At 37.3% G+C, this 20,158-nt stretch overlaps 1 protein-coding gene across 3 annotated transcripts in view; it reads right to left on the bottom strand.

The window, feature by feature from the left end:
- Window positions 1-20,158, bottom strand: part of GRAP2 (GRB2 related adaptor protein 2) — a 71,459-nt gene that overhangs the window by 22,381 nt on the left and 28,920 nt on the right. For 2 of the 3 annotated variants that reach the window (XR_014175688.1, XM_081956725.1), the window contains exons 2-5: window positions 14,614-14,699; window positions 10,246-10,337; window positions 7,214-7,333; window positions 1,158-1,344 (exon numbers count right to left, since the gene is read on the bottom strand). Coding sequence is in view for 1 of the 3 variants with exons in the window: in XM_081956725.1 (XP_081812851.1) it covers window positions 1,158-1,344; window positions 7,214-7,333; window positions 10,246-10,337; window positions 14,614-14,699 (485 nt within the window). In the remaining 2 variants the exon portion in view is untranslated. Of the gene's footprint in view, window positions 1-1,157; window positions 1,345-7,213; window positions 7,334-10,245; window positions 10,338-14,613; window positions 14,700-16,885; window positions 16,970-20,158 lie in introns of those variants that run through there. The other variant, XR_014175689.1, reaches the window with a different exon arrangement.

Here is a 20,158-nt window from a genome sequence, read left to right as displayed (position 1 = left end):
TGCCTGTTTTCCTTCTCTTGGGCCTCACTGGAATGGGGATGTTTTCTACCCTGTGAGGAAGTGTCCTGATATGGTTGGTGGGAGTCACAGCAGGTATTAGTCTCTCCGTGTGGGTTTCCTTTAGATCTCTATTTCTAAGCTGTCCCAGGTCCCAATCATTGCTGGGTAACTAAAGAGGTCATAACAACACATGAAACAGCCATGTCTATAAAACAGCATTTTCCCTTTTGGATTTTGTGATTTTTGTTTTGCTTATTATTGCCATTGAATGTTTCTGGATTCGGCTGCTAAAAGGAGTCTGAATTTGTTGTTTGTTTCACTCATATGGTTAACAAAATCATCTGACATAGCATTTGCCTTTTTTTTCTTCAAATAGCTGTAACCACATGGTTCCTGTAATTGGTATTAATGTTTCACTTCACTATACATCATTTTTGGAACCTCCTACAATCCATTGCTTCACCTAAGAATACAGAATACCAGAGTTGGAAGAGATCATGGAGATTTTCTAGTTCAACCCCCTGCTTGAACAGGAGACCATATACTGTTCTGGACAAATAGCTGCCCAATCTCTTCTTAAAAAGCTCCAAAGATGGAGCATCCACAGCTTCTGGAGGCAAGCTCTTCCACTGATTAATTGTTCTCACTCTCAGGAAATTTCTCTTTAATTCTAGGTTGGATTTCTCTTTTTAAGTTCCCATCTGTTACTTCTTGTCCTACCTTCAGGTGCTTTGGAGAATAGGCTGACAGCCTCTTCTCTGTGACAGTTCCTCAAGTACTGGAAGACTGCTATCATATCTGGCCTAGTTTTTCCCTTTGTTAGACTGGACAGAACTGCTCATCATATGTTTCAGCCTCCTAAACATCTTTGTTGCTCTTCTCTGAATTCTTTCTAGGGTCTCATCATCTTTTTTGTATCGTGGTGTCCAAAATTGAATGCCATAGTCCAAGTGTCATTTAATTTAATGCCCCTGGGGAGCCCTGTGTTAAGGCTTCTATAAAAAATGATGAAAGGAGGAAGAACCAACTAGAAACAACTAAGGAAAAAGTTGATGGGGTGGCTAATTTCATGGCAAAAGTCACTCTACTGGCTTACAAGTTTTACAAACCTTACTGGATTACATTTTTCTTTTTCTACTCTATCATAAAAAACTGACCTCTCTAAGGTTTACTTGTGATCCTTTCTTGGTTTCTTCTCTCAGGAAAATCTGTTTGTTTTTGGAGATGGAAACGTTTTTGTAATACTCCACAAGTTTGTTTAGTGATTGAAACTTTTCACTCCATAGAAAATAATGGCTGTTTGTGTCCTTCATCACTTTAAAATGCTGGATATCCTCTTCATGCCTGGATACCAAGGGAGAATACAAAACATTTGGCAATCCAATCTAATTTTTAAGTTGCATTATTCTATTTGTACTTTTACAAATTGGCATGCTTCAGATGAAAAACATTATTTGAATTATTTGTGAAAATACTTATAATTATTATTCTATATCATTCTTCATAAATGGTTCCAGATGGATTATGTTTTAAAGTTTTAAATGCACTAAATGTATTAAAGTTAATGCCATTCACGTTAAAACATATTAAATAGCTTACATTTTAAATGATTAAATTATTGAAAGCCTAAGAGAAAAGAAAGGTCTGTAGAAACCTAATATCTGCACAAGGAGTATTCCACAATCTGGGGATGATGACTGGGAAGGTCCAGTCTCAGGTCACCACTAGAGAAGCTGGTGATTCTGATTCTGGAGATGGATTAATGAGTGATGAAGTTACATGCAAAAAAGACATTTTCTCAGGTAACTGAGGCCTAAGCTATTTAGGATCTTAAAGGTGATAGTCAACCCCTCAGTTGGCGTGGGGTAAGGAGGAAAGATCTGCCCAGAAGACTCTATTTTGTTCAGCACCTCATCTCTCTCTCCATTCCTCTTTACTATCTATATGAAACCAGTTGGGGACATCATCCATTAGAGCCGTGGTGGCGCAGTAGTTAGAATGCAGTCCTGCAGGCTACTTCTGCTGACTATCAGCTACCAGCAGTTCGGCAGTTCGAATCTCACCGGCTCAAGGTTGACTCATCCTTCCAAGGTGGGTAAAAATGAGGACCCAGATTGTTGGGGGCAATATGCTGACTCTGTAAACCGCTTAGGGAGGGCTGTAAAGCACTGTGAAGTGGTATATAAGTCTAAATGCTATTGCTATTAGCATGAGGTCTGGTATCAGAGTGACGATACCCAGCTATAAATCTTGTCCACCTGCCAGGTGCATTGAATTGCTCTCACAGTTTGGATAGAGCGGAACAGATTTTGACTGAATCCTTCCAAGAAGGAGTAACTTTGGATTTATAGACCTAAAAATTTCAAGGAAATACAATTTTTGACTTTGAATGAAGTTGTGTTCCCCACTCAGGTAAGTTTTATTTATTTATATTCCACACTTCTTAACCACCCATCTCCCTCAGATTTGGATGTTCTCCTGGACTTATAGCTCCTGTATGATGAGCAGGTAGCAGTTGTGGCTAGCACAACATTTGCACAGCTACTTTAATTGTGGTTCTTACTCAGGCCTTAGCCACCTCCCCACTTCTGATACCATAATGATCTTTACATAGGGCTGCCTCTGAAAAGCATTCAGTAGCTATTGTTAGTACAAAATATAACTGTCTTGACAGTAATGGGTATATTCCAAAGGACTTGGATAATTCCAGTATTTTAAGAGCTGCACTGGTTGCTGGTTGGCTTCATCAGTTATCATCTTTACTTCTCTAAATGGCTGTGGACTGTTATATGTTGCACTACGTTGTCCCATATTCATCTGTCCATCTGATCAAATCAGATCCCCATCTTCCAGGTCCAGGTCCCATCATTAGAAAATTATTATCTGACAGGGCTTTCAAAATAGTCATTCTAGAGTGCTGCCCCCATTCTTTGGAATTGTTTCCCTTGAAGATCCAGTCTGCTCCTCTTTTCTTAAGCTTTAGGACATCAGTCAAGATCTGATTTTTCAGTCTAGTCCACTATGAAAGTTTGTTGTGAATGAAAGTTGGAGTCCAGCAGATGCACCTCTGCATTTTTTGTTAAATTTTGTTTATACTTGAGGGAAATTCTCATTACTTTTGTGGGAACATTTATTCTTTATTTTGCTGTAGTAAGACTCTGCACTAGGACTGGGGCGATCTGAATTCTAGTGCGTCTTAAGTACAGAGGCAGCTGAATGGCCTCTTGTCACACTCTCAGCCTTAAGAAGCAGCCATGATAAACCACTTCCAAAAACGTTGCCTAAAAAACCAACAGTGAATATATGATTTGATCATTCATTCCATTTTTTTAAATTAAATCTTATACAAATTTATAGCAAGTTATTTGGGTAAGATTTGGACCACAGAAATCTAGACAACCACTAGAGGGCAGAAAAGAATTACTCTGAAAAATGATAATTTCTCTGTTGCCATTTTGTGGTCATCTTGATTTTTGCAGTGGGGGTTACAGTAGCCCACTGCTTCCACATGAGGATTTAATTATTTGACTTTGTAATAATGTTAAGATGCTTTTGTTTTTTTAATTATGATTTTAAAAAGTTATAGTAGTTTGAGCTTCATACAGGCCTAAGGTTGAATGGGTAGGTTCAAACATCATATTAAGTAGAAATAAATTACATTGTAGGATGCACATAAACTTTTTACACTTGGAAGCATGCCCTTGTTTCTGTGCATTTTATCTTTATACAAGAAAAGTCCTTTCTGGAAGGAAGAAAAATTGCTGCACAGCAATTCGTGTTTGGGAACATTTGAAAGACTTCAAAACTTAGTTCATGAAAAAAAGGTTCTACCTGAAATCTCGGAAGTTCCATCTCATAAGTTTATGAAACCATGATAATAACTTTGTTGTTCCTTTATTCATTTTTTTGACTGACACTTGTACAACGTGGCAGGGCGCCAGCCAGTGTAGTGGTTAAGGCACCAGGTCAGAAAGTGGGAGGCAGTGAGTTCAAGGCCTGCCTCAGCCATGAGAGCCAGCTGGGTGACTTTGGGCCTGTCACACTCTGTCTCAGCCCAACTCACGTTGCGGAGAAAATAGGAGGAAGGTGTGTTGGATATGTTCCCCACCTTGAGATATTTGTAAAAATAATAAAGTTGGGAAATAAATGATAACTAACTAAATAAAGTTCCACAGCTTCCAACCATCCATAAACATAATTCAGTCAAGCACTTACTTAAATATGGAATTATTGGGCAATATTTGCTTGATGTAAAGCATGTCCATTTTCCAAATTTCCCTTGTTGGGCTCTTCAGCTATTTCAGTTTGAAATAGGTATAGGTAATTTCCACCCCACTGGTTTCACAAAGACGAGGAAATCTGTTTTAGTAAGCTCTATGTATTTGAAATAATAAGGCTACTATGTCTGGACTGCAAAAATCTGGACGCTCAGTAAATAGGAACGAAGACATTTTCACAGTCATCTGGTGGTTATTTTGATTTTTGTAGTTCTGTTGTGATAGCCCCAGAAGTAAGCACCGTGATCATCTATAAATCTGAATTAATAGCATTATAGCATTGCCTCTGATAAATTATTTACTGAGCCATTTTGAAAAACTACTTTCTGGCATTTTCAAAAGTGTAAGTCTAGATAATAGCTATTTATTCTTCTACAGCAGATGTGTCAATCTCACGTCGTCACAGTGGCATCATGTGACGTATCGGGACTTTCCGCCCCTTTGCTAAACCCGGTGTGGGCGTGGCCAGTGCGTGATGCATCCGGCCTCTGGGCTGGGAGTTTGATAGCCCTGCTCTACAGGTACCAATTTAGGATGGGTTTTTTTGATACAATTGCTCATGCTTTGTAAATGGTCTTAGTGAATTTTTATTATTATTACTACTGTGTTTGTGCCTTCAAGTCAGTTTTTGACTCCTGCAGACTGCCTGGACTAGTCCTTACAGTTTTCTTGGCAAGGTTTATCCCAAATGGTTTCCCACCATCTCCCGTATTCTCCTGGAGAAAATGGTTTCAAGCCTAAGGCAGTATTATAATTCAGAGTCTCCCAGTTTCTAGTCTGATGCGTTAACCACTACACCAAACTGGTTCTTGTAAATTATTTTACACGCAATGTAATGTTAATTTTCCCAGTCTGTGTTTAATCTCCACCTAAAAATTACATTCTGCCTCTGGCAAATTAGAGAGTAGGCATCTGCCAATACAGAATATTTCATGCAATAAAGGAATAAATGTTACATCACAAAATATATTTAATATAATAAATTGAATAGAATTCTATGTTACATTCTCTGCAATAGATCAATGCAAGTAAATTCATGGAAAGCTTTAGTTTTAAAATATTTGTAACAGCTTCTACCTGTTTGTTTTGAACTGTTTTTCTGATTTAGGACCATTTTATATCTGCTTTTGGTATTTTTGGTAAAATCCTATATATTTTTACTTAAGGGAAACTCCATTGAGTAATTTACTTCTCAATAAATAATGTACAGTATAATACTAAATTCTTACTAATCAAGTATTGGATTTTATTAATAGGTTTTGGAAACAGCTCTTTCCAAACTGGAATATTAATATATTTTAAAAGCTACATTGAAAAAACAACTGTTGTGGGCCACCCAGAGGCCATTATGATGATACTGAACACACCTTGAAATTAACAAATGGCTTTTGCACACATGGAACAAAAACTTGCTTTAAGATATCTATCAAATAAATAGATATGTCCATCTTTTCCATATGGAAATATTAATTTTTTAATTAATATAAATCAGAGGATTTGTTGTATGCAGAGTATACAACCATAGAGCGTACTCCCAGAGCGGCATCCATCCTCCATTGCAGCTTCCAAAGCACAGAGGTAGGATACTGCTCTGGGAGTACGCTCTATGGTTGTACGCTACCATAGAGCGTACTCCTAGAGCGGCATCCATCCTTGGTGCTTTGAAAGCCGCAAAAAAAAAAAAAAAAACCCAAGTGGCTAGTGGCCTGGCTCTGCAGGTACTGTAGAGTTAGCCAAGGGCACCATGAGCCTGCTGCTCGCGCAAAAGCCGCTCGCGCAACCCCCCTCTCCAGCCATGCAGAGCCCCATTCACTCAACTAGGGGCATTCCGAAGGCGCCGAGCTGCAGGAGGCAGAGGGTGGCAAACAGGCTTGCGTTGCTTGTGGCTTCCGGGTACCGCTAGGTCAGTCAGTGGCGCTGTGCCCAGCTGGAAAGGGGGGTTGCCAGGCGGCTGCTTGCGAGCGTGGTCACCTCATGGCTGCTGTGTTGCTGCTGCGAGAGCGCAGTACAGCCATTCGACTCTGAGGCTGTGCCCGGCTCTTCGAGAGCCCGCTCGCAAGAGAGCAGCTGCCTGGCAACCCAAAAACAATAAGCCCTCCCCTTTAATTAGCCCAAGGCCATATTTCCTGGGTCAAAAAAATATAAGACCCTGTCGTATTTTCAGGAAAACACGGTAAATAACATAATTGACTTCAGGAGGAAGAGAGATGTACATTTACCATTGTACATTAATGGCGAGGAGGTGGAGAGGGTTGGTAGTTTTAAATTTCTGGGCATTTATATCTCGGAGGACCTCTCATGGACCATGAATGCTAACATGCTTGTGAAGAAGGCACAGAAAAGGCTGTACTTCCTGAGAATGCTAAGGAAGATAAATCTATCTCAGCATCTACTTCTGTCCTACTATCGCAGCACTATTGAAAGTGTCCTGACATACAGTATTCTTGCATGGTATGGGAGCAGCTCTGCAGCGGACAAAAAAGCTCTACAGAGAATCATTAAAACTGCCCAGAATATCACTGGGCTCCAGCTACCAGCCCTGGATGACATCTTCGCTTCTCACTGCTTGAGGAACTTGTATTACATTGTCAGAGACGCTTCCCATCCTGCTTACAATCTTTTTAGACTGTTGCCTTCTGGCAGAAGATACAGAACAATTAAAATTAGGACCACACGTCTTCTGAATAGCTTTTATCCCAGAACTGTAATTGCACTCAACAATGAACTAAAGGGCCATCATCAATGAGCTATTGGACAGCACTACTTGGTCTGTTGTGTGGATGCTTGGGTGGTTTAGGGCTGGGTAATTTTTTTGGTGGGTGGGGGTGTGTTTGGGGATTGTTATGTGTGTTGGGCCTGGTATCTGGGTGCTATGTGAATTTCGTTGTATGTGCATACTGTGCATATATGTGCGACAATAAAGTAAAGAAACTTACCTGACAGAGATAGAGAAATTTCCTGGGGCGTTCTGACTAACTCGGACTATGAAAGCACCAACTCCTTTATCCCTGAGCATCGTCTCAGCCATGTGGCGGGATACTTTCTCTTGGAACCAGCTGCCAAAAGCAACACATCATAAGTAAGTATAATGGAAAATCAATATGAGAGAGAGTAAGCCAGATTTAAAAAGTATACAAGGGTAAGAAATGCCTCAAAATTCATTCTGAAACAATGCAATCATCACCACCACCACCACTGCCGCCACCGCCACCACCATCATCATCTCTTTCTAATTTGTTTCTATCAATCCAGCACAAAATAATGGAAGCTCCTGTCAAAATTCAAAGTGCTTTTGCCATTCAGAATGCAAAAAATGAAACGTGCCACACCCATCCCTCTGACTAGATATCAAATTATTAGAAGGAACATTAAGTTCAATATGCAAAGAACTAGATAACAGTTGACAAGGCTCATATTGATCATCCTAAATCATCCCTAATGCGGTAAACTAAAGGACAGTCACTTTTAAGAGGAAAAACGGATCAACTTGATTTAAAATGAAGTCGATTTTAGTTTGTTTTGTTTTGTTTTGACAGGAAGACCAGAGTGCCTGCAGAGCAGAAGATCAAAAGAAAAGAGTATGAATAGAGTGTTCATGTTCATTTGTACCTATGAAATAAAAATAATTAGATATAGATAATATATAGATATAGGTATCACTCACACAGCTGCACATGCAGTCATACACCTACCATATTAATTTTTGAAAGAATAAGACTTTGATGCAGAGCACAGAAATGACTATAAAGTCATAAGCAAAAATTTTTTTAAAGCAGAAGATAAGAGGAAAGAAACATTTGTACTTAAATCTACTTTATACCAACACTATTCGCTGTTATTGTTCCATACTTTTTTAAAAAATCCTTGCAAAGTGCAAACTATCCTTGTTTCTACTACTTCTACATCCCAATTGATAGAAGGCCTTTTTTTAAAAAACAAGAATAGCTAACAAACAGCTGTTGCCTGGTTCACAAGAAGAGAGGGGGCACCCACAAAACTCGTGGTTTTCCTGCTCTAATTTACAAATTTACAAATGACTGGCTCCGTGTGCTATTTCCTTTCTGGATAAGTAATGTAATGCACAGGACAGAAAAGCAATGAGAAATACAAAGCTGCTTTCTTTTTGAGGATTTACCATTTTTTTCCCCCTATTCTATTTTTAATTCTATTTTTTCAAACTTCCCTTTCCTTTCCTCTCAATTAATTAAAGGTTTCAATATGCAATATTTGTCTTGCTATTTAATCCTTATTCATTTTCTCCGTGATGAAGACATTTCAGCATACTTCTTTTCTACTGGGCACTGACTTTTGTGTACACATTCATTTGATATCCAGGCGTTCTTTTTGTTTTCCTCACCCGCCTCAATCTATTTTTATATTATTCAATTTATATTACTCCTGACAAACTCAAATCTCATATAAAAAGTGAAGTGCACTTTTGTATATAGTCATTTTTGCTGTAATTTCTTGCAACATTGCGTCCTGCGCGAGCTGCACTGGCTTCCTGTGGTCTATCGGGTGCGTTTCAAGGTTTTGATTACGATCTTCAAAGCGCTCCATGGCACAGGACCTAGCTACCTGCGGGATCGCATCCTGCCCCATACATCCCTACGACCAATCCGCTCGCACAGAGAGGGACTTCTCTGGGTGCCGTCCACTAAACAGTGTCAGAGGGTGACACCCAGGAGTAGGGCCTTCTCTGTGATGGGCCCAGCCCTTTGGAATGACCTCCCCCTCGACATTAGGATTACCTCCGATCTTCGCTCCTTCCGTGTAAAGCTCAAGACCCACCTTTTTCAATTATCTGGCCTGGCTCAACCATAGTTCCATTCTATTCCTCCTGACAGTCTTTTTAAATTTGTATTTTAAACTGGGGCATTTTAATTGCTAATTTTATTATTATTATTGTATGTATTTAATGATTTTTACCTCCTTCGTGTATGTGTATGTGTATATGTTTATATATATGTGCTTTTATTGTACGCCGCCCCGAGTCCCTTGTGGAGAGGGAGCGGCTAACAAATTAAATAAATTGAAATTAAATTGAATTGAACAGATTACCCACTTTTTATCAGAGTTTATATGTCTCAAAATATCTCCATTTAGTTTCCCAACGTTAGCTAACATCCTACTGAAATTCACCCACTTGCTTTAATTTTTTGCTATATATGAACTTACAAATGCTACACCTATTTTGAATGAATCAGGAATTAATTCAGAAATTATAAGTATTTTAGAAGGAATTCTGCGTTTTATATGTTATATGTACAACTTTTTTTTTTGACTACTCTTAAAATATTCCAAGTGGATATTGAAGCACCCGCTTGGAACAGTTTATATTTTTGGCAAATAGGATTGTGTAATTTGGTATGGCAGGATAATATTAATCTCTTCTAGCTTTCTGAATATTTGTGTATTTGTATGTTTTTGTATGGGTGTGAAAGTTGCTGAAAAGTCACTAGGAAAATATTCAGAGTTCTGAATATTTCTGGACTGAACATGAAAGGGAAGATAGCTAAAAATGTCAGAGTTTGTTGTAAAAATCAAATCCAGAAAGCACACACAGATAACTGATATAGCAGGACTGATTTAAATAAGAAACTTCTTTATATACAAGAATTTATATATATATACAATACCAACAGCAGAGAACAGTTTCATTTCATTTCAGATCAGCAGACAAGTCGAAACTAGTTTTGTTTCAGAGCTCAGAGCTTAATACAGTTAAGCCATGCCCAGACTTCTTACTTAAGTTTCTGTTTCCAAATAAGCCTCATTGGCTGACCTTATTACTGTGTCTCTGCCAGTTCATGAATATTCTGACAAAAAAATGGGAAAAGAACTTTTTTCCAGAAATTTGCCATTTTCTTTTTTCCTTTTTAACCCATTTATTAAATTATTTCTTAAATGGGTACACAGAAGTCAATATTATAAAACATGGACATAAATGTGTAAATTGTGTACTTACCAGGGAACCTGAAAATCAATATAATTCTTTGGGACATATCCCTCATAATTCTTCAACTCAGCTCTGTACCAATTTTCCTGAGAGCTTAAGATCTGTAAATCAGAAGGAAAACTGTAATTACTTGAAGGTGTATGTGTGCCTTCTGCTAGCCTACATTTTGAAGATTTTATGCCTCTTAACTCCTTTGCTATGCTTCCTGCTATCAACTCTTATCAGTTTTCCTCCAGAAATCTGAAACAAGCCGCAGCCATTTTTTTTCCTGAAAATAACTCTGTTCTCTTACCTCAGTAGAAATGAACTAGCATAGCAGGTGTGCCAAACCAACTGTTAAGAGAAACTGATAGCTCCTGACTTTCATTTATTAAGCATTGACATCTGCAGGAAGAAAACCTATATGCAAACACTTTCCTTTAAGGAAAAAAAAAAACCCTGATTGCACAGAATTTTAGTTTCAGAGTATGCTTCAGCACATCAAAAAGTCAAAAGAAAAAAAGAGGGTGGATCTAAACAACTATGTAAGCATAACAACAACAAGAAAAATTAGAAGTTGCATTGATGGTTTGGATTCCTTCCCCTACTTTGGTGCTTTGGTTAATTGCTTTATAAAGAATAAGTCTTATCATATAAAATTTATTTGAGAGCCAGTTTGGTCTAGTGATTAATGTACCAGGCTAGAAGCCAGTCATTCTCTTCTCAGCCTAACCCATGTCACCTGGTTGTTAATGTGAAGAAAAACAGAAGGAGGAAGGTAAAAATAAAGGTAAAGTTTTCTCTTCTCCATTTCTTAGGGAGCCAGCATTGTCCGAAGACATTTCCATGGTCATGTGACCAGCATGACTATACGATAAGGAGCATGGAACACTTCTATTACCTTCCCACTGAAGTAGTACCTATTTATCTATTCACATTTACATGCTTTTGAACTGCTAGTTTCAAACTGCTAGGAGCTGGGGTAACAGGAGCTCACACATTATGCCATGCTTGGGTCTCAAACAAGCTTAGGATCTTTAACCACTGAACATCTTTAACCATTGAACCATCATACACCCAGGAGGAGGAAGGAGTATTAGGTATATGTGCCACCTTATTTATAAGAATAATAAAGGTGAAATTTTCAGCCAAAGTGTCTCTTTTCCTTCAATGTGCCCATGACAGGTGTCCAACATAACATTGGCTTCTGAGGTACTATATGGCTCCTCTTAAAGATCCCTCTTAGAGAGAGATGGTGGATCAGTGAAATGACTCTGCTGTCCCTTAAGAGTCTATCTCTGTAAATGGCTGCAAATACTAGCTAGAAGTGAATTCATCCCATAAATCTTGCAATTTATAATTTATATAATTTATAATTCCTCCTTGCCTTGTGTGAGAGGAAATAACCCTTTCATAATCAAAAATAAAAAGAAACAGGGAAACCAAATGGAAGTGTGGGTGGTTTAGAGAATTCTTTATTGGCCAGGTGTGATTGGATACACAAGGAATTTGTCTTTGATGCATATGCTCTCAGTGTATATGAAAGGAGAAAAAAATACATTCATCAAGAATCATAAGATACAACACTTAGTGATAGTCATCGGTTACTAATAAGCAGTCAAATCATACTAGGAAACAAACAGAACAAATCGTAAAAATACAAGCAACATGGTTAATGTCATAAGTGGGAGGAAATAGGTAGCAGGACATAGGAAATATAAGTAAAAAATAAATTAAGTAGTTTGGGAAGATTATGTAGCCTGTATTGAGACTGTGGAATTGCTAAAATGATTTTAGAAAACAGTGAAAGGGGAGTTTGAAAATATGTTTATGAAGCTATCTAATGAATTTATAGTAGAGTTAGCTGCATCAATTCAGGAGACAGAAAATTAGTAAATAAATTTAAAAAAACAATAACAACCTTTGTCTATTCCATGTCCTTGGAAAGGACTTGATAGGTGGATAGAAATACCAAATCCATTCTAAACACCTGGCTGACTGTGCAGTGAATCATAACAATAATAAAGCTTAGCTGCTGCAAGAAGATCACATGGACTGCGTACGAGCAATGGTATGACAAAGTAGCAACAATAGTACATTGAACTATCTGCAAGAAATACCATTTGACTGCAAGCAAGACCTGATGGCTACAAAATAAACCCAAGTAATAGAAAATGAAAAAGAAACCCCTAAATTACTTTGGGACTTTAGAATTCAAACAAATAGACACTTGCCACATAACATCCCAGACTTAACAATTGTTGATAAGAAAAACAAAATGCTTGGATAGTGCATGGCAGTACCTGGAGACAGCAGAATAAAAAAGAAAGAACTGGAGTAAATCACAAAATACAAAGATCTGGAAATAGAATTAGAACAACTGTGACACAAGAAAGATAGCACCAATAGTAATAGGTGTGTTATCAACAAATATTAAGATAGTAGTAATTGAAGGTTGACCATAACAACAACAACAACAACAACAACAACAATCTTCTAGTTTAAGTGGAGACAGAGGAAAAACTATATAGAACAATGCACATACAACTTACATATGACATGTATCTGTGCGTAATTGAGAATAAATGTTAATATTGCATGAGTGATGACTCTAAATTCATGAGTCCACACACTGTTTCATTACTCATGGATTTTGACAGCACGTATGCTTAAGCAAGCCAATATCTGTGCTGAATTGTAGTAACTGTGTTTAGCATTATCTCTTCACACTTACTGAATGTTATGTCTTTTCCTAATTACAGTAGATATCATTTTAAATGTCATACACAGGTTAAATGTGGGAAGTCTATTAAGCTAGCAAAACAATGACTTCTACTTCAGAGAAATCTGAAAAGAATGCTACTTTTACTCATCTCTGCAACCACAAATTAGTATTTCTATAAAAGTTCATAATATTACCTGAAGTCAGATTCCCCAAAAGTAATGTTGTTCCAGCAAAATTTCATAAGAAGCTGCTGATCTCAATTTTTTTACATCTAATTGATTACAATTTTCTTCTTCTTCCAGTAGACAAATTGTGAAATCTGAGTAATACTAAAACTCATATGCGTACTTGTATAATTGGAATTACATTTCCAGAGAAATAAATAAATAAATAAATAAATAAATAAATACATACATAAATAAATTCTCTGAGATAAAGTTTTCAGATAATATCTTTCTGAGAAGAGGTTCATGTAGAGATATAGGTTTCTTCCTTTCAGCAGGCCTCATCCTTCCTGATTTGTTAATATCTATATTTTGCCTTTTGAAAGCAATTCTGCACTTTGTAAAGTAGTATTTTTTAATTTAATATTTGTCAGGCAATGTTAGTTTTGCTTAAAAAACATCCAAACTCCTGAAAATTTGCTGTGAATAAATATTTGGGTTTTAGTCTTCAGTGTCTCAAAGAACCCTATCAACGTCTTGTGGAAACCAGTGTGGAAAAAAAACTGTGTGTAAAAAAAGTCTTTCACATTTATGATCATACTAATTTCTTATGAACTCATAAAATATTTCACATTTAGGGAACCTCATTTTTCTTATATCAATGTTTTCCCCTGGAAATAAAAGATTGCTTTGCATTTCTTTCAGAATTTGCAATTGAGTAACACCTTGTGCTAAATCCAGTTATTTTAGTCTTTAACTCATCTTTGAAATACAAACTAAAAACTTGTAGTAAAGAAGGAAAAAGTTTATTGGAAAACTAATCCTTCAATCTTTTGGCTAGAGATAATGTTTTTAGAATCAATTCTAGTTTATGGTCGTGTCACTGATTATTAACAGTATAAATGTATTATCTCTTCAGAGGAGACACTTCCATACGCAGTCTTTGCAATGCTCCAAAATCAGCTTTGCATCTATGTGACCTAGGCCATCCTTGTTTGGCAGCTGAGCCAATTTATTTCTGGCTTGCTTGCAATGTATTCAGAAACTCTTTTCCCACTGGAAATGATGAAGCTGTTTAATATTTGGGGCATACGGCTTCTCTGCTGGCGGAAACCTGCTGCTTGACTTTTCATTTCAAACCAACTTCTTCCTCTTCCCTACAGAATTTAGCATCAAGCTGTTGCTGTTGCTGATTTTTTTTTAAAGGTAGCCAAGGGATATTCACTTAATGGAGTTGCAGCTTCCCTCGTTGCCTGTTGCCTCACTGTTTTGGAGAAATTACCAGGCAATTAATACTTCATTATTAACACGGGTGAGAGACAGCTGAATGCCACTCTTTGTGCTATCTTAGTAGTCATCTGGAGTGCACAATGAGAGCGTTTCAGCACTTTGAGTTCACTGGCAGTGAAGATAATTATTAGTCAGTTTGAAACTGCTTTTGAGGATTTGGGGAATAAAAAAAGGCGATGCTCTGGAAATATCTTTGAAGACATGTGGATTGATACATACCTTCAGAACATCTCGTGCTTGGAAACTTAGCTCATCCTCTCCTGATGCATTAAAGTCAAATTTTGCAATGGCTTCCATGGTATCTCCTGTTATAGTAAAGTAGATGATACATAATGTTATTTATAATTTCTCTGTAGTCTGATCAATGATAACTTTTGTTATTAATCCGTTGTTCAGGAATCTTTGGTTGAACTTGTAAGGCAATTGTATTGACATTTATGGCAGAGTTCTCCAACCTCTCAGGATTTGTGGACCACTGGGAGTGGGGAGAGGAGATGATTCCATATGAGTAGCGCGCAAGTGCGCACGCAGCTCCATTTGCAAGAGTGGAGGGCATGTGCACCTGCTGCTTGCACAAGTGGAACATGCGAACATGTGCTTGCCTGCTGCTCAGGCAAGAGGGTTACACATGCATGCTCGACCACCACTTCTGTGGGACCCCCGGTTCCAAACACCTCAGGGCCTAATAGTGGGCCCCAGGTTGGAGGTTGGGGGTCCCTGATTTATTGTATCAGCCATAGAAACATTCCAGTCATCTGGTTTCACTGAAGTGGTGGTTTTGCTGCAACCAGTATCAGTTAACATAGCACATTATTAAGTGTAATTAAGAGCAGATTCAATAGTATAATAATCATAGAAACAAAAGCTAAATGCATTAACACTAGGAGTACTTTCCCAGATTCCCTGAAAAATATTATCACCAATCTAATCAGTGTCTTGTCTGCAGATCAAACCAAGGTAAAGGTTAAGCAGCCTTTGTCTGTCATTCGTCCCAATATTATTCTATTCCATGCGCAATGCACAATGTCCAACTACCATCCATCAGAGTCCTGATTGATGGTGAATCATGTTCATGAAATTGTCATGGACACTGCACTGCAGTATAGGTAGACCTTAGTGACCGTTCAAAGCAGGGGAGGGTTCCTGCCAGTTCTAACCTCTTCTGTAGAAGAGGCTCCACAAATCTACAGTGCCGTTTAGAACTGGTTCCAGCTCCCTCCCCCCGCCCGTCCTCACATCATCAAGATGAAGAGTGAGAGGAGGAATTCTGGGAGTTGAAGTCCACAAGTCTTAAAGTTGTCAAGTTTGAACACCCCTGGGTTTTTTTTGTAAAGGGTTAGGGGTGCGAGGGTCTCGTAACTTGACAGCTTTAAGACTTGAGTGCTTCAAATGCCAGAGTTTCTGAGCCAACATTTTGGTTGCTAAGCAAGAGCATTGTTAAATGAGTTTCACCACATTTTACAAGTTGGCCATGCCCATCCAATCACATGGCTGGCAAGCCACTCCCACAAAGCAGGCCACACCTACAGAAGAGGTTCTAAATTGTTTGAAACCCACCACTGGTTTAAAGTTACAACAACACTGAAAAAAATGACAAGACCATTTTTCACACTTACGACCCTAGGTCACACGATCAAAATTCAGACACTTGGCAACTGACTGATATTTATGATGGTCCTGGGATTATGTGATCACCTTTTGTGACTTCTGACAAGCAAAGTCAATGGGGAAGCCAGATTCACTTAACAAAAACATTTCTAACTTAACGACTGCAGTGATCCATTTAACAAATGTAACAAGAAAGGTCATAAAATGGGGCAAAATTCACTTAACAATAATCTCTCTTCACAACAGAAATTTGGGACTCAATAATGGTCATAATTTGCGGACTATCTGTATTGCTGAACCTTTAAATTCATTTAAATATAGCATTCAGCAATTTCCACAGCAAAGAATACTGTTAGAAGGTTAGAAAAAAGGCAGCTGGCCAAAATTATGAAAAGAAGAAATAAAATTTCTACCAAAATTGTTTTTAAGAAAGATAATTAAGTATAAAAGCTATCAATCTGCATACATATAAAACTGGAATTTATATTGATATCGGCTACATCAATTTTGTTTATGATGGACCCTTACATTTTGCACTACATTGTCATAATAAAATGTGTTTTATGCACAGGTTTCTACTGAGAAAGAGGCAGCAATATTAATTGTAACACACACACATATATATATGTGGTTTTATATATATATATATATATATATATATATATATATATATATATATATATATATATATATATATATATATATATATATATATATATATATATATATATATATATATATATATATATATATATACCGGTATATATATATATGTATATGTATTTATGTTACAACCCCTGGTATATATATGTGCTTTATTACCAATTGCCCCTTCAACTTGTAATAACGGATCAAACGTAAAGACAATCAACATATATCATACCGTAGTACTGGCTGAGCAAATCTTGTTCTATTGCTGAAATAGATATAAGACACTCTCACCATTTCCTGCTAACATGACTGTGATAAGATCTGAAAGGATGATCAGAGACAACTTCAACTACATTTATCTGCTGCACCTCCCTACTGAGGCTCCCAAACACAACACAGGAAGTGGCTCAGTTTAAAGAATGAAAAGCAAAGCTATAATCTGAGCAGATAAGAAATATACCACCAGTTCACAAAAATCTACAGAAGAAGCATTTATTTATTAATGCATTTCATTCTTTGTCAAAATATCTTTATCCTTTTTACTAATTGATTGCTTTATATAATATCATTAGGCTACTTTTACAGCTTGATCTTATTCATTTAAAAAAATATTAATAATAATCATGCTATCCAAATAATTAATTCTATTGTTTCTTGCAGTAATCATGCAGGAATAGTTTACAGAACAGGTTTTCCGTAGGCTCCAACTGGGAAATACGCTGCTTCACTTTTGGAAGGAATGTAGCAACTTAGATGCTTAACACATTGATTTTGCTAAAATGGTCGATTACATCAACCTGTCCAATTTATATCCGATGATGTATCTGATTAATGTATCGATGTCAGCCCCATCAGGTAGAACAGATCAAGAAACTGATTTCACAGGACGATTAGGGCTATATTTTTTAACGTGATAGGCCACAATAACAGAAGTTTGTAAGTCTGATTGTGCTTTACGGTGCAGTGTCCCAGGGTCATGTCATAATCTTTTATGACCTTCTGTTAAGCAAAGTCAATGGGGAAGCCAGTTTTACTTAACAACTATATTACTCACTTAATAATTGCAGTGATTCATTTAACAACTGTGGCAAGAAAGTTCGTAAAATGTGGCAAAGTTCAGTTACTGGTAATTGTCTTACTTAGCAATGGAAAATTTGGGTTCGACTGTGGTCATAAATCAAAGACTACCTGTAGTGAGCCTTAGCTTAAGCCCACTTTTTAACTTCTATCCAGAAAGTCTGAATATAATTCTGGTGACTTCTGATGCAAATTATGCAATTTTATTTATGTATTTATTTATTAGATTTTTTAAAATTCTGCCTTTACTACGTTATAAGTAACTCAAGTTGGCAAACATACATAAATGTCCTTCCTCCGTTTTCCCCATAACATTCCTGTGAGGAATTTTGGTTTGCAAATGAGTCTCTGGCCCAAAATTATTGAACTGGTTTTCATGCCCAAAGTAGAACTAGGATTTACAGTCTGCTGGTTTCTAGGACAGCACCTTAAACCTCTCCACTAAGCTGGATCTTACTCTTCTTTATCCTTACACTTGTCTTACTTTTCATTTTCGAAATATTTGTAAGCATTCTGTAGAAAAGCATTGCAGTCTATATAAAAAATTTTTTTGAAGTAGAGATGAGGAGAAATAGTCAACTTAATTAGTGTTTTATTTTATATTTTCAAATTGATGGTTAGCCACATTTTCATTGATTAATATAATGCAATTTCTACATTATTTTAATCATAACCTGCATATATGCTTAGAATAGAATAGAGTTTATATCATAGAATTACAGATTAAAAGTCCACATATCAAAGAGCAGGTTAGTTGCAATCCTGGTGACAAAATATTCTGGGCAGCTGGTCTTCCAAAATAGCAATCAGTATCTTTTAACCAACCATTTCTTTTTCAGAAGTTAAACTTCAGATCCAGATAATTACTTTTCATTTGTGACTAAAATCCACAAGCATTGGTCTAATGAGCTGTTCAGTACTAAGACAATAATTGATGTCAGTAATGTATCGGATGAAGGAAAACAAATTGATGCCTAATATAGATAACACAAAAACACTTCTAGTAGGAAAAGGAACTTAACCTATGCAGAATTAACCTTTGCATCATTCTGAATGCCTATGTATTCTCTTAACTCCAAGTTTACTGGCCAAGAAACAAAGGTAATCCTGCTATACAAATTTCTCAAGATCTGAGCTGTGTATTGTGGTAAAACTGTTGCCAGCCTACTTAATTATCAAATCTAAAAGGAAAAGGAAACCTGACACTAATAATAAGTGTTTCCTTTTTCTTTATTTTGTATTTTACATTTTGTATTTTAAAAAAATTGTGGATTAAAGAAAAGGAAACCTGTGTTCTGAACTGAGCAAAGAGGCGCCCTCAAAATCCAGATGAGCTCCATTCTGCTACAGTTTAAAAGAGCTGTGAAGACCTGACTTTTCACCTGGGGCTTTAGCGAAAAAGCATGAGGCCCCGCACTTCACAGCACTTGCCATCTTTTCTTTATATTATTGTAATTTCTTTGATTGTTGTGAGCAACCCAGACTTATTAAATTTAATTACCTAGTGTAGTTTAGCTGTATTAGCATGGGATATTATAATACGCTTGACGTTGAACTGTCTTGTTTTGCAAGTGTTTGGAGGCTTTACTAATTCTCCTATCAGATTATATAGTGAGTCAGATGAGGAAGAAGAGGCAGTATCAGTGTTTTAAGGGCAGCTCAGAATAGAGCGATACATACTCTATTCTACTATTGTATTATTGTATTATTGATACAAAACTGGGATTGGAAGATGGGTGGAGGATGGATATGGAAGTCTGGAGCGGCACAAGCTTCGAGATAATTTTGTGTTCATATTGTTGTGTAAATGTTAAAACATAAAGTGATAATATGTATGTGTGCTTAACTCGTTCATGAGTGGGGATAGGCTCTGTCAGATCATCAAACTTTATGCCTTTAACATGTGTAGGTTATCTACACAGTTTACTTTGTAAACCAGGGGTGTCAAACTCAATTTTATTGAGGGCCGCATCACGGTTGTGTTGGACCTTGGGGGGCTGGGGTGGGCGTGGCCAGTGTGGGCATGGCCAGCTCAACGTTATTTGTGTTGGGGGCGCCTGTGGTGGTCCGAGTGCTCTACCAGTGAGAATGGGCTCCCGAGCTCCATTTTTGACTGCAATGGCCTCCTGCATCCCTCTGCCAGTGAAAATGGAGCTCAGGATGGCTGCACACGGCAGTGTGGGTGGGTCCTTTACTGTCAGTCCTAAGGCCCAGATCTAAGCACCCTGCAGGTCAGATACGGCCCATGGGCCTTGAGTTTGACACCCCTGGTGTAAACTATACAGTAGATAAACTGATATTGCAGTGTAACTGAATAATCAAATTAAGAAAATGAAGATTAATTGATTAATTAGCTAGTTTCCTCCAAGGAATAGAATCAAAAGCTGCCTTTAAGTTAATAAAGCTAGCAAAATGAGCTACATTTGGA

Source organism: Natrix helvetica (genome assembly GCF_964273705.1).
Source record: "Natrix helvetica genome assembly, chromosome: 6".
Taxonomy (NCBI): Eukaryota; Metazoa; Chordata; class Lepidosauria; order Squamata; family Natricidae; genus Natrix; species Natrix helvetica.
The sequence above is the reverse complement of the archived record's forward strand: the minus strand, read 5'-3'. Positions and strand labels throughout refer to the sequence as shown.